At 37.2% G+C, this 15,943-nt stretch overlaps 1 protein-coding gene across 9 annotated transcripts in view; it reads right to left on the reverse strand.

The window, feature by feature from the left end:
• The window catches only part of ATP10D (ATPase phospholipid transporting 10D (putative)), a 40,654-nt gene that overhangs the window by 15,328 nt on the left and 9,383 nt on the right, over nucleotides 1–15,943 (reverse strand). For 7 of the 9 annotated variants that reach the window (XM_048942572.1, XM_048942570.1, XM_048942576.1 and 4 more), the window contains 9 exons: nucleotides 11,911–12,115; nucleotides 9,610–9,695; nucleotides 8,424–8,530; nucleotides 7,588–7,719; nucleotides 6,561–6,688; nucleotides 6,170–6,422; nucleotides 3,996–4,231; nucleotides 3,191–3,379; nucleotides 818–1,433 (listed from right to left, as the gene is read on the reverse strand). In XM_048942572.1, the coding sequence (XP_048798529.1) occupies nucleotides 818–1,433; nucleotides 3,191–3,379; nucleotides 3,996–4,231; nucleotides 6,170–6,422; nucleotides 6,561–6,688; nucleotides 7,588–7,719; nucleotides 8,424–8,530; nucleotides 9,610–9,695; nucleotides 11,911–12,115 (1,952 nt within the window). Of the gene's footprint in view, nucleotides 1–817; nucleotides 1,434–3,190; nucleotides 3,380–3,995; nucleotides 4,232–6,169; nucleotides 6,423–6,560; nucleotides 6,689–7,587; nucleotides 7,720–8,423; nucleotides 8,531–9,609; nucleotides 9,696–11,910; nucleotides 12,116–13,631; nucleotides 13,735–15,943 lie in introns of those variants that run through there. The other 2 variants (XM_048942578.1, XM_048942579.1) reach the window with 2 other exon arrangements.

The following is a 15,943-nucleotide window of genomic DNA, read 5'->3' on the forward strand; positions in this document are numbered from 1 at the left end:
TCTGCAGAAGCTTTTTGTCTAGACCTTACTTGGCTAGTGCTGGGCTAAAATATGCTTGTGGAACTGTACACATCCCACTTCCTCACTGAGATAAACCACAGAACATGAAAACTAAGTTCTACTTTGCAGATAGTAAACCTGTAAATTCCATTACCTTCCCAACCATTAAAAAAGACCCTGTAACATCTGACCTTAAATATATGCAGGGACATGTTTCTTACACGCACAGATAACATGCTTTCAGTTATAAATCAATGACTGCCTGATACAGCGTATGAATAAATCACGATTAGTGCTTAAGTAACACAGCATGTTCCTTCTGTAGCAGATTCCAAGAACCTTTACCCAAAAACAACAGCACCCAGCAGGAGGCAGCACACAATTTTGCAGGCACAGGATATTATTAACACATCTAGAAACACAGAAATAGTTGATAATCCAGAAAAAATAAGAACAGTCAAAAAGCAATGAAAGTATCTCATCCCAATAAACACCTCTCACAGCACAGCAGGAGACAACTATTTCAGCAGACAACCTTATTTTATGACTGGAAATACTACAGTTGGCTCCAAGAGGTCTGCTTAGACACCACAAAATCTCTGAATTACTGCTAGCTTTCTGTTCTCAGTTTCCAGAATGGCATACAGCACAGCCATATGTAGGTGAGAAGCTGTAATACCTTTATGGGTTTTCCCAAAAGCAACTCAGAGATAGTAGTTCTGCTTGGTTACTCGGCTCTTCTTACAAATCAGGGCATGCAGTCAACTATACCGAAGAATGATAAAGGTGAACAAAGAATTAAAAGTTCGATAAATACCTTCAGATGCAGTTCCCAACAAATCCATCATGACTGAGTCTGCACCTTTTGTGTACACCACCACTCGGTTGGAGACTGGATGCCGAACCACTACTGACATCCTTTTTCGCACTGAGTCAAAAGGCAGGATATGCAAAAGCTGAAATGTTAAAGATCCCAGATCTGCAAAATCCACAGTTACTTGATCAGGAGTCCTAGACTGTAAAATACATTTGTAAGCCTTAGCAGCATGGACCAAGGCAGCTTCGTCTGGACTTTCAGCTTCATAACAAAGCTTAGGTAAGGGAGACCATTCTGCAGATGACTCAGCACCGTGGGTTTCACAGCCAGCAGCTACATTCACTGTATAACATTCTTTGGGTAACTGGGGATTTTCTGGGCTGTTCAGATTGTGAGGCTCAGCAGCATTTTGAGCAGCCCCATCCAAAGCAGGTGAAGCCGGTTTCATTCTGAAAATAGACAGTTTGCTCACAAAACTGTTTGGGTTTTCAGATGATGACTCTTTTATACTTGGAAGTGGGGAGGAACTTAGTCTACGGACTGACAACCTCTGGAACATCTGCCTGATTTCCTCAAGGGATTTAATAGGCATTCTTCCCAGTGAAGAGCGTCTCATCTGCAACAGAACAGTCAGAGAAAGTATAAAGTCTTCACATGTTATTTAATTAAAGAAAGACAGCTTACAAACCACGCATGTTTCTTAATGAAAATTTGAAAAGTTATGATCATTTTGATCACTTGTATTAAAAATAGCCAGCTCAATTAAACATATTACCATATAAGTACACCAAACAGCTCTGTGAGAGCTTCACCTGTTCAAACCACACAAATTGTAAAAAGTACTTCAGATCTGAAAACTGCATGTATTGCCAGTTTGATTCATGACTCCATGTAATAATTTTTTGTAGATATGTCTAAGCAATGGAACTTTTAGAAGTTGTGGTGAATGGAATTAGATGCTTGTTCTCAATTGGCAAGATAGCTGCAAAGAATAAACCAGCTCCTTACTTCTTACAGTGACTAGCTACTAGTAATGCTAAAAATACAGTACCTCACCAAAACTTTTTTGGTCAGAATTGAAAACAAAAGACAAGCACCCTCAAGAATCAAGAAATAAAAGATTCCTGCTTCAATTCTATCCCAGTTGCATGCAAGTTATAACATGTCTCTTTATTCAGCATCACAGAGACACCGACTAGGAACATTCCTTCACCTTCTCTCCCTAAGGAAACACTGAAAACTTCTTGCCTTTGTCATTATCATTCCCCAACTGAACTCATAATCCTTATACCATATATTGCTCCTTCCAACCCAGCTACTACTGACTTGGACATCTCCTCTTCTAAAAGTCATCCAGAAATATTATTCTCTAAGAAATGAAAAACTCACAGGTGGAAATTAGTATTTACTAATGCAGATGCCCCATCCATGTGTTCACAGCAGGCAGCCTACTATGTGGACTTGTCTGGAAGGACACTATAACAACAGCCATTTTATATATATGTGGTACTTTATTCTCCACAGGGTACCTTATGGAAACATCTCCAGCCATACATGTACATGCACTACCTTACTTAAGCACCAAAAACTATTCCTGTACATATCACAATTTTTTTACTTTTTTTTTCAAAAGGTAAAGTCAACAAATCTTTATCATTTTTGTGGGGAGAAAAATCAGTGCTGAACTCTAGGATTATCCTGCCACACAATCAAATTAGGTAGAAGATGGGTTTATGAAAATCCCACCTTGAAAAAAAGTCAACTGATTTTAAAATGAGAGCAATATCTTTAAATAAATAAATACTAGATGCGTGCTCTGAAAATAAGGAGTGGTTTCAGGGAAACATTAAAAGTCTCTTGATTATTAAACCAGGACAGTCTAACAAATGCATTGTACATTGAAGATGAGACCACCTTATACTAACCATATTGCCACGCATTTTTTTTCTTCAAATTATTACACACATTAAACTTGATCCTCCATACTCTTTCTGGAATTCTATTTGAATATAGTCAAGTAACAGGTAAGAGCTTTTTCAGTTCCAGTATTTTAGAAGTCTTCCAAGATTATTCATATTTTTTAGTGAACAATAACTTATTTGTAAAGGTAACTTGAGTGTTAGGGCACTCTTAAAGGAAGCTGTGCACATATCTGGTAAAAGATAATAGAATACAGCAAAAAAACCCATACAACAACATATACATACAACAACCCATAACTGCAGTTTAATCTCAAAATATATATTGTGAAAGTTAAGAAGCACCAAACTTGCAGGTTCTGATCCTGAATACCAGTTTTTTCTCCTTTTGCAATCAAACTAAGGGAAACTCGTTTATAAATAGTTGATATAGACAAATATAATATCTTCTTACCTTCTGACGTGGCTGATTGGGGATTGAAACAACAACAGTATTACAGATTGCCAGAGCAAGAAAGAAGTCAGTGATGTACATTGTCTCCAAACCTAACTTGCTGATACCGTCTTCTGATTCTTGATAGGAAAGAGAAGAAACACGTCTAAATTTCTCCAGCAGTTGTGTATCTGGTACAACATCTGTTTCCTATGGATTAAACAAACAAAGCTGTGAATTAGGATATAAACCCTGGCAATCCCAAATGGATTTCTAGTTCATACCATTTCAGAGTCGCAAGTTCATTCCAGACTTATTTTATATATAGAGCTCGTACATGAGGAGAAAATAATCATTCCCCAGACGCTGCTACCAGAGACTTGAGAAATTAATGGCAGAAAATTGCAAAATAGTCTAGGTCTCTGGCAGTAAAATCAGATACAGATGTTTTTAATCCTAGTAATCTCCACTAAATGCAATAGGATTAATATTGTTTATCTAGATATTTCCTATTGAAAGCAAAGTAAAATGCTTTTTAAGGCAAAGGAACAAACTTTTATTGATAATAAAGCTTGTCATTTAAGCAGAGTGATCATGAAATCACACCAGCAAGATCCAAACAACACATCTTTGTAACCCAATAAATATCTGCAACATCAGCTTGCAAGTAGGCTGCACCCAAGCAACAATGGAAGGTCTAATTTTGATGGAAGACAAAGAATGTCTTAAATTTCAAGCACTCTTAATTATTAAAATGGGAGTAAAAAGATGTTCCTTCACTAGTTACTTCAAAAATTAATTACCAAAACTAACAACTTTTACTTACAATGCAGCTGCTGAAAGCAACATGTCCTGAGCAGGGAGCATCACTTGATGAACGCTCCCTTCCTAATTCAGGGTAAATACCAGATAACAGATTTGAAGACTTTCTGTTCAAAGATTCATTCTCGGCTCCACAGTCGTGTCCCCTCCATTTTAATGTGTGGCCCAAAGAGGCACAAGGACCTTCAGCTGAATCCTCATCTTTCAAATCCTTCTCTTGATAGGATTCCAACCTCTTTGCTAAAGAAATAAAATTATTATTCTGTGAGCAAAAAGAAATTTGTCTAAAATAAAACTTAATTTTAAAATAAGGAATTTAGTATCCAATTAAGTATAATCCACTCTTTCTAAAATATCAAACCATAATAAGTTATCACACTGACTTGCCATTTGGGACGCTGCACTTCAAGAGTGCTGCTCTCCTGGAGAGAATCCAGAAGAGAGAGAAAGAAGAATCACAGAAACACTATAGTAAGCTGGTTACACAGCCTTTAGAAGAGAACATTGCTGAGAACCAAATAACAGCTTTCAAGTACAAAAAGTGGAATTGCACAGAAAAAGGAATTAATCTGTTTTCTTGGCACACTGTAGGTAATAGGAGACACAATATTTCTATGCTGTGATAAGACAGGCTCAGATTAGATAACAGAAAATCTTTGTCCAACAAGACATGAAACACTAGAACAAAATGCACAAGAAGGTAGTGAACTGGCCACCAACAGAAGTACTGAAAACACATTAAAAAATTCAAAAAGACAGCAGTATCAGATCTAGACAACACACATCAGCACAGCCAGATCTAGACAACGCACATCTATTCCACTTATGCTCCCTGCCTGCCAAGGAGATACACCCTGGCTGAAGTAACATAGATGGCACCTCCTGTAATACCACAGTGCTCTGCTGACATAGCCTAAAAAGCACAAGTTGATTTAGATATAGCACTGCATATGGACACCTACATAGAGGATTTTACTACAGCGGAGTAAAATCTCTGTTGTCCTTTGTTCTGGGCAACAGAGATACAAATACAGAAATATACGTACAGACTAAGGGAGTCATATGCAAAAGACTGAACTGCTTTGTAGTGCATCTCTTACTGCATGCAGTAGGAGCCAGCCAAATGGCAACTTTGTGCAACTGACCAAAGGAAAATTAGTGTTAAACATAGGACCTCCAACATTTTTCAGATTGATTTTCAGGGCACACAATTTCTAGATTTGTTAGGAAGGACATGCTTTATCTCCAAATAAAAGCCAGGGTACAATAGGAAATAAACATAATTAACACACTGATACTATCGGAAGAAAAATGAATTCTTAGCGAAGTAAGTAATAGAAGTAAGTGGCAGACATATGCCAAGAACAAAGAGACTTAGATCAGTCACAACTCATCTCCTCTGAAATGCTTTTCATTTCTTGAAGTGCTCTGAAAATATATTCTACTTTTTAATTTAACTTATTCATTCATCAAATTCTAAACGTAAAATATATTTCTTTTCACTTTGCTCTTGTGATATCCTCCTTCCCAGTATAATTACACAAAGCCAAAGAACCATTGCGACACCTACATCACATGATTTTCAAAATATGTGAAGAAATTACTGTTAAAATGATTTATAACCATCAGTTGCTGTGACTGTGAACAAAAGAAGAACCCATGCACTCTGAGACCAGCAGGGTGTGCCCGTTGCTTGCAGAAACTGAGCGGTTCCATCTGGCAGCAAAACCACGGAGAGTGGTTAATACATAGTTGTAATTGGTCTATCCACCTGTCAGCACTTCATCTTTGATTTTTACCAGTGAAAGAGCAAATGTATGCAGTTAACATACAGTAATAATAATAAAATCTCTGTGTTTTTATCTAGTTAATAAAATAGGTAGCTGAATCAAACACTTTATGTAACTATGTCAGAAAGTAAAGAGTGTTCTGTGTTTGGTCTCAAATATGCACAGGCTTAACTATCTGTGAAGTAGCACCTCACATACAATTTCAAGTCTCTGTATGCTGCACATGAAGTGATCCAAATGGAAAGATCCAAATAAGATCAGACTAAATCTACACCTGCTGCAAGTACACATTGCCACACAACCCTCAGAAACAACCGTCCTCATCACAACTTGAAGTTTCTCTGAGAATGGGAAAAGGACCACCACAAGCATGGATTTAGCACATTACCATTTTCTTCATGGCAATATTCCTGTCCTGCAATGCTGCACCTCCGAAAAACCATCTTATTTTCAGTGAGTGTTCCAGTCTTGTCTGAGAAGATATACTGAATCTGGCCAAGGTCTTCAGCAATATTCAGTGCTCGACACTGAATTGTAGAGTCTGTTTTCTCATGGTAAAAATCAATGTCATTCTGTATTAAATAAATTTGTCCCAGTTTGACAATTTCAATTGAAACATACAGAGAAATAGGAATCAAGACCTATTGAAACAAAACACAAAGATTAAAAGAGACCAAACTCTTTAGCCACATGCAAACATGAGTTAACTCTTCTGAAACCAGAGTTACTTCAAGGACATCAGTGAGATCAGAATATGGCTCAAAACAGACCAAAGTTACCTGTAATAAAATGATCATTGTCCAGAACATATTGAACCCTGCTAACGCAGAAGAAATCGATTTGCCATCTGGTTCAGGGATGTTAAAAAAAGGTATTTCTGAATACCTACTTAACCAAATTCCATGGCCTAGAAAATAAGAACAACTGAATCAGTTACGTTGACTGTATAACAGTTTAGGTATTTCTAAGCTTCCAGAGAAGAATTTTCCTCAATAGGAGCCCCACTAAAATGCATGAAGTATCAATGCACACATGAAAAAATGTTTTACTGCAGTTGTGTCAATAGTACATCTATGCAACCCATCTCAAAACTAATGGAATACTAGCTATGTTTCATAAGCATTCTCTTTTTCCTACCCTAAACTCTAGTTATTAAATTTCTATCTTTGCTTTTCCACCTTTCAGCTGTGGTATGTCATGAAGCCACTCTGGTCACTTTACAGCACTGTGAGACAAATACTGTCACAGAAAAGAAATAGTATAAATCACAAACCCAGTTTTTGTTTATGTTTATGTTTAAGCCATATTGTGATGCCAGACATGTCTATTTAGTGTAAGTTGACAAAGTTTTTTAAACACCTTTTAAGCACTCATTTGGTTCATTATAAAATGTATTCTTTTTGAACTTTAGTACTCAAGCTCACTATTTCGTAAAACCCTAAAATAGAAAGTTCTTATTACTACTCAAACTAGGCCTCTCCCTGCAATACTGTACAAGCATTTCATTTTACCTCAACCAAACTAACACAAAGCACAAGTGTTAGAGTGCAATTAGTGAGAGAAATGAGAAAATCAATTGGAAAAGCAGGTTTTAGACTTAAGAACTCACACTAGGAACATACCCACTGACCAATTACTGATTAAACATGACAACATAAACTAAAACTTGGCAGCATCCCCTGCTGATAAAGAATTAGATATGGAGAAAGGCAGTTTCTGAAATAGGCTACTGAAATGAATTGGCCCCAAATTAAAACACCAAAGCTGAGAGGGGAAAGCAGCAGGAGTTTGCACATTTACACTTACCAATTGCACCTGTTAAACACATTAAAATTAGAAGCAGAACACACCACAGAATATCAGAATTCACTTTTCTTTCCAATTTACTGCGCTTGTAATGAGGTCCACTGTTATTCAGCATGGCTTTGGTTTCATGACCTGTAATCACAACAAAGGTTGAAATTCTCTATTTGCAAGTATGAAAATCAAAAGTCCTTTATATTTCTAAAGCTCTGGGAAATTGGACATTACTGTTAACTAATATGTGAAAAGAGAATATAAATATGAACAAACTAACTGCTCCTAAAGTAGTAGTCTTAAAGAAAACTAAAAAAGCTAAACCATAATTGCTCAGCCATATATTATCTTTTATATTGTAAATAATATTCCTATTATATTCCTTCCTGAAGGTTTTGATACAGTCTCTAATATTTTCTACAAAATTCTGCACCTGCATTACAATTATCTGCCTGAATACATTATAATGTCTAGTCTTAAAACTTCAGCACTTCCACTTTAGAACAGCATTAACTTCAATTCTGGACCAGAAAAAATCCTAACAAAGGCAGCTATCCCCACTTTCACTTCAAAACCTTGATTTGTCATTGTAGTTAACAGTTGAGGACCTGTACACAGAACAGAGCAGGCTTCCCATGAACAATCAGACATATCAACCTTTTACATTTTTAAAACCAAAACAAAAAGTTCAGATCTGCATTCTTAATGCTTCAATCTAAGGCTGCCTTCTGCTGGTTTCAATCTTTTAATTGTCTACTTTGCCTCTGTGCAATATTGCTTCTTAAGGCACATAATTCCATCTTCTTTGCAAAGGCAATCTGAGAAGGCCAGCGTGGTTCACTAACCTGCATATACCACAATGCCTACAACAACTTCTGTATTTCTTACTGTGCATCCTCGCAGCAATAAGTTCTCCTTGCTGAGGCCCACTCGATCCTTGCTTGAATTCTCACTGGAAAAACAAACAAACAAACAAACAAAACACATTAATTTGCACATTAATTTGGCTGCAGAACTTCAGCAATTACCAGTCAGGTTTTGGAAAAGCGTTAGGGAGCAAATTGCCAAGAGAAGCTACCTGTCACAGACTACCTCACTGATATTTCTGATTGGACTTTTCAAAGGAAGAGAGTAACATGCATGCAAGATCACCCCCAAAATTCTAGGCATCTGGGCACTGCATTAAAATGTTCACGTGCATGGCATCTGCCATGTTGGCATTTGAGGAACAGGCAACCCTGCTGAAATGAGCGCAGGACAAATACAGTCTGAAAGCAGATGACTTCTATTTGGATGGCCAGCATTAGAAAAATTTTTTAAAAAATTATAAATCCCATTTCAAAAGTACTGTGAGCGCTGTTATCCGTGCCATATTTTCAATGTAGATAAGCCAAGTTTGTCAAGACTTTTCCTCGGAGAAAGATAAATAAAAGCATTTCATTTTCTCTTCATATTTCTAACATGCCATTGCCCACAGGGAAGAATGTGGACATCTAAAAAAATGAAAATTAACCACTCAATGAAATATTATTTTGTTTTCCTACTGGCCACACAAAATTACAGACCCTTAACAAGAAAATAGACATAAGGTAACACAGTTTGATATAAATGGCTGAGAGTTGCACAGAACATATGAGAGTAGGAGGGGAAGCCAGATCTTCCTGTTTCAAACTCTGACCAAAGCAGCCATGGTCCAGACTGAATTCTGTACTGATATCATATATCATTAACAGCAGATCAAAGGCAGCCATTTCAAATGTGGTAGATATAGTTGCAAAACAGCCTGAACTAAGACGCTGAAAATATTTAATATAAAATATAAAGTGCTAGTGGGCTTTCCCAGTTCACAATCAGGTGTTTAGAAATTCCTTCTGGAGCTCTGCCTGCCTGGCTGCACTCAGAAATATAGTGCTGCACACTGACTTATGTACATATTGTCATTTTTTAAAGCAAACATTATAAGCCCTCTGAAAAATAGGAAGAACACCAAAGCAAATTACACCAGTTTAAAGAGCCACCAAGCGTACTTACACAAAGCCTCGAAAGTGATTGAGGTCATCATTAGGACTTTCACATTCTATTCTACCAGAAAATTTTTCTGGATCAATTTCAGAGACCTGAAATTATTTAGAAACAAAACAAAACAAAACAAAACAAAACAAAAAAAAAAAAAAAAAAAAAAAAAAAGAGAGAGAAAGAAAACAAACAAACAAACAAAACCACAACTGAGACCAGATATGATAGAACTTGGAAATTTCATAAATTTGTAGATTTAGATATCACTGTCAAACTATTTAACTCAACATTTAAAGTTGCTGAAGATGTTGATGATCTACATGCAACCCATGTAAATCAGACTTATGCAGGATTTCCTAGTAAATATCAAACCCTAGCAAGTATCAGCTGAGAAACTGGTATCTTAGGAGCACTTGCTGCTTTGGCTGTGGAACACTCTTGGCAAAATATATGGTTTGATAAAACACTATAGGAATGCTGTATATAGCCAAAGTAGAAATGGAGAGCTGGCAAATCCTTTTATCAAATTGGACTCCTGGGCTGCCTGGAAGAAAAGGACAGCACTTTTCCCTGCATTAAATATGAGGATACTGCACTTATGACAGTATTCAGTCATTGGCCATGAAAGGCTGAGAAGGAACTGAACGGTGCAGTCCTGTGACCACTCCTGCAATGTAAATGGAACCACTGCTTACATTGATTTAGTGCTAATGGGTTATCAGCTTCCTCACACCAATAAACGTCTGGTTGAGCTAATCATAAGAGGTGTGAGGGAAAAGGAAATTAATTCCTTCTTAGTGGAGTGAATTAAAAGCAGCAGGGCAATGTCAGTTGTTCATTAAAAATTTGTTCTCCTTAGGAAAAAGGTCCTGAATTTTTTTGTCTATTTCTCTAGGAAAGTGAAGACGGTTGGAAAAACTCTTCTATGCCTTGTTGTCTGTTGCTAGCTGTTGTTTATAGGCCTCTTGCAGTACCTTCTTAATTTCTTTCCTGTGGTCACTGAGGTACATACAGAAAAAAAAAAAAGAATAAATTATGCTATTCTAAGTTGACAAAAAATTAACTACGAGAGTTTCAGCTCCTCTTTTAGGCTCTAATGTTGCCTTGCCTTCCCAAGGGCAATAACAAGTGTCCTATTGAAGACATTCATGCTTGTGTTTGTTCAGTCATAAAAATGCAGAATGTAATATTTTTGCATTATGCTACAACCTTTTTGTCTTCAAATGTTCTTTAATTTGATTTATGTTCTTCCTATTCTTTTGAGCTTGAGAAACTAAGAGGTGAGACAGCCATACTCGGTCTACATACACAGCACTCCCACAGTCTTATTCAGCCTGAGTTTGAGAGGACAAAGTCTCTGTCTGGAACTGAGCTCTCAGGACACCAGAGATCTGTAAAGTTAACTACTATACAATCAGAAACTGTGCAGTCCTGACAGGACACAACGATGGCCTTTTTTTTTTTTCCTTGGAGGGGAAAAATGAACACTCTTTTATGGTGAAGAAATTGTCACTTTTTGGGACAGCATGACTATCTCATTCTAAAATTGAGAAAAAAAGAACGGGATAAAGAAAACCAGCTTTCTTTATGGTTAACAGATCATGCATTTGATATTACCCTGCTTGTTAAGTAACAAACAAATCTAAACAAACAGCAAAGTACTCCTTCACACCTTCTCAGAACAATTCAAAAGCAATTCAGGTAATTTTATTTCCAGTCTGTTAACAGCACGTTTTTACGGATAACACTGAATCTCCCTGCTGTGGTGTCAGTGCAGTGCTTCCGTATCAGAACTCAGTTACCAGGTGTGCTAAAGACTGCACTAATTTCTGACCACTACTGTGAAAACTATAAGACCTGATGATGTTCAGTCTTGACAGGTATAGATTAAAAAAATCGTAAGAGTTCCAAAGGCTTTATAAATCCTTGAAGGTCTAGATTTGAAGCTAAAAATACATTTGAAAATACAGTGAAAAAGAAGATATCTATTCCTCTCAGTTTTTATGTGGCATTGAACTCCCTTCAAAAAAAAATTCTAATTTCACAGCCACTAAATGCTATGTGTTATACATGACAACTGGACATTTACTTGAAAAGTCAGTTTTACTGCACTTGAAATAAAGCTCTCTTTCTCTGGGTTGAGTGAGCAGACAAAAATTTGCTGCAAAATAACAACAAAAAAATTAAAACTATATCACCTATTTATTCCATTTTCAGATGGGGATTGCTGAACAGTGGGCAATATAGAGGACTAAGGTTTTTATTGTTGACTGACACATCAACTTTCTTAAACCACTGGAAATTCACAATTATCACCTGCTCTGAATATCCTCTCACCACCTGCCTCTGTTTTAGATTGGTTTCTCCATCAAGACCTGCAGTTTCAATGTAACAGATCCCATCCAGGTCACTGGAATATAACAGCACCATGTCAGCAGGAATAATTTCATTACACGAAAGCCGGATGAAGTCTCCAACATTGACATTTTTCCAGCATTCATCTATGTATTTCTTCTCTTTCCTGAAATGGATATAAAAGCATTAGAACAACTGAAAAAAGAAAAAAGAAAAAAACACCCCAAACTGAAAGCTCAAAGAAACAGATTATACCTAGGAAATGACTCCTATACTGAACTTCTACTTCCAAGTCATTAAGAATTTTGATGCAACAGTCTAACAGCTCAAGGTGACTAACAAAGAATCTGTGGTGCTCAGGGACATAATCTAGCGGTGGGTTGTTAGAGTATGGTTAGGTTCAGATTGGACTTGATGATCTTCAAGGTCTTTTCCAACTTAAGCCATTCTATGATTCTATGATCAGCTCTGAGGTCCCAGACCTGTTTTGCTGGGAATTACATTCCTGTCACCCTCTCATAATTATGTTAGCCCAATTCAAAACTCACCCCCTTGATTCCTTTCGCTATTCCAACATTTACCAGTGAGCAAAGAATATTCAGCAACTGCTTTACTAATGCTCCAAGCATAAATACTTAAATATTTTCCCATGATTTTTGAACATAAGGTACAAAGAACCTACAATACTCAAGAAAGTTGAAATTCTTTATTATTATGAAAAATACAGGCATGATATACAGAAGTTTGTGCCTTCTTCAACTTTCCATTTCTATCTGCTTTTCCGTATTCAACAGAGACAAAGAATAGTCCTTTTTATTTAATTACAGCAGTTTATTGCAAGCACACTCAGGTTTAGAGTGGTGAATAGGCAGCAACAAAGGGAGATAGCAAGCAACAAAGAGCTAACTGAAGGCATACAATAGTAGGCCACTGAAATAGGGTTGCTGATGCAAACACTGTACATGTCTGGATGCGTACATTTTTGGTATTGTTACTACCCTTTTATAGCAGAAATGCTAAGTTACAGCTTGAAACAGTGATCGAGCACCTGGTGGGAAGGCAGGGCCAACCCAGAAGAGCCCAAGTGAATGCAATGCTCCTGGGTGACCGGAAATGGTGGAGTCAGGATTCACCCCCTCCTAGATCTCACTTAAAGGCTGGCAATGGAGACAAGGGTATCTTGCTGAAAATTCCTATGCATATGAGGCCTTTTGAAGGTAAGTGGATTCTTTCCTTTGTTTCTGTGTCCACGGTTGCTGTGTTTGAGCACATCCTCATCTGCTGCAGCCTAGGACTTTGCTTCTATGCTGACATTGCTATGTTTTCCATTGTGTTACATCTTGGTAATTGGCAGGTTTTAATATCTTTCACAGGCTAACCCCTAGAGCTATGTTTAAAGTGAGGAGAATGTACTCTTCACAGTCTTGGGAGCATCTTCATGTTGTGAATCCTTTTCTAAATCTCACTCTGGCTTACCTAGCTGAAAAGTGCAGTTGCACCAGGAAGCTGGGAAGTGCACCTAGCTTCCACAGTACAGACGTAAGCTAACAAACTTTACAACATGGCAATTCTGTGCAGACTGATCTACCAGTTCTAATTGAAGTGTTAAGCTGGTGAAATGCTCTTGATGAAAAAAAAAAAAACAAAAAACACATTTCTTGTGTCAAGCTTTGTACCCATACCTTTCAGATCTGTGTTGCCTGACAGTATCCTTTCAAAAATCCTTTTCTCCAATGAGATGGCACAAAGTCCACGTAATTAACCAATATATTGATAACAGTATCCCTAGTGAAAATAATGTAGAGTTGATTATATGGTTTTCCAAGTAAATGCAAAGCAAAAGCTGAGGTAAAATTAAACCAACCTCAGCCAAATATATGCTTCTCCTTGAGATGCTGTCACTAGCTATTCTGTAAGCATGGAAAACCATATCTACACTTTTTTTGTGTGTGTAGCCAATTCTCCCCACTAAGAGGCACAGTGAGTCCAAAGAGACAATGCTGACTGGAACAGAAAGCTCTGGTTACTCCGCAACACTACTCTTTTATTGCATCCCCTTAGGTGCTACGGAAAGGATTTGGGAACTTCTGATAGCAGCAAGAAAAAATTACTTTCACAGCTTGCTTGCATCTAAAAGTTACAGTAAGGATGGTGAACAAAAGGCAAAGTAAGTTCATAAAGAAAGCAATGACATCACTGTGTATTAAGATAAAATATCAGCTTAAAAGCTGTAGATTTTGGGTATGATTGCTACAGGCATTTTTCAAGTGATTAAGCCTTAGAATTTGATAAACTACAAAACTATTTGGAGATAAAGATTTAGTAACAAAGCAGCACTTCCATTTACCCTTGAAGTGATTATTTACTAGAGCTTAGTAAAGGGGAAAAACACTAGTGCATCTTTAGATTTTTTTTGTAACTACTATGTATTTCACTGAGAACTGCAAAAGCCTCTCCACTGCCAGTGTTGAGATGAGCCCTCAGCAGACAGCAACAGTTTCTCTTCATAATCACCATCTATTAAGTAAATGTGGAATTGAAAGTATGCAATGATTTTTCTGTTATTTTTACTTGATGTACTTACTTTCCCATGCAATTTTTCCCCAGATATATACTTACTTTCCCCTGAAATTTTCCCCAGAAAATGTAGCCTCAATCTCTGCATACGAAAGGCTAAGTACAGTAATACTGATACATTCAATGGGTGAATTCCAGGCTTGGGAATAAAACTATAAAAAGCAGAAAGCCAAAACTCTGAAACTATGGATATCACTCATTTGTTATAAGCCAGAAAAAATAAGGGGGAAAAACCAAGTCCAACTTATCTAAAAAGTGCAAAAAACTAGTATCTAGCTGCTTGGGTAGATATATCAAGGCGCTAAGACAGGCCTGTTTTGTCACGGACAAGAGAGAATGGTGAAACCAGTTTCTACTACAAACATGTTTTATAGAAGCAGTAAGGGATCGTTGCTTAAAAAAGTTAATTCATAATAAAGAAGTTCAGAAAGAAAAGTTAGAAGCGCTAGCAACAGGAAGACATTTTTACTGTTTACTAATACAGAAACTAATTATTATACTTATTTGGGGAAGGAATCAAGATAGAAAAGATCAGAAATTAATTCCCTTTCATTGACACTGATGAGACTGCAAATAACAAACAGTGGTCATTAATGTGTAGTGGATGGCTCTGTTTTCTGGCAGTGAATTATTTCAGAGTATACTGCAATTCATATCAGAAATTATCTGACTTGTCCCCTAATCTTCTCTGCAGACATGAAAAAGAAAAATAACTTATCTTACCAACTCAATTACTTTATTGTTTTAAGCTCAAATTTTTTATAGTCTGAATAAAATATTTCCAGGAAAGCTGCTATATCAGGTATTTGTGTTTGCAGCACATGAAGTTGTGTGCTCAATGGCTCAATGTCCTGGCAGGGAACAGTGATATGCAGTGTCTCTCAGGCATCTGTATTCAGATCAGTGCTGTTTAATACCTTCATTGTCTACAGAGATATTGAGATTGAGAGGACTCCTCAGCAAGTATGCAGATGGCACCAAACTGAGTGGTGATTTGACACTTCAGATGGAAAGAAAGAATGCTATCCTGAAACATGTGATGAAGTGTGAGAAGTGGGCCTGTGTGAACCTCATAAAGTTCAACAAGGCCAAGTGCAAAGTCCTGCACCTGGACTAGGGCAATCCAAAACATCAGTACAGACTGGCTGCTGCATGGATTGGGAACAGCCCTTGAAGAAGGACTTGGCAGGTACAGGTGGATGAAAAACTTGCAGCCAAAATCATATCCCGAGCTGCATAAAAAGAAATGTAGCTAGGAGGTCAAGTGAAGTCATTCTCCCACTCTACTCTATCCTTGTGAGATCACACCTGTAATACTGCATTGGAAAATGTTCTTATTTCCTTCATGGAAATTACATTAGGAGTACGGAGTTACAACACTGATAGTTTTTATGACTTTCACCACTGTAATGATGAA

This window comes from Lagopus muta, chromosome 4, assembly GCF_023343835.1.
Source record: "Lagopus muta isolate bLagMut1 chromosome 4, bLagMut1 primary, whole genome shotgun sequence".
NCBI lineage: Eukaryota > Metazoa > Chordata > Aves > Galliformes > Phasianidae > Lagopus > Lagopus muta.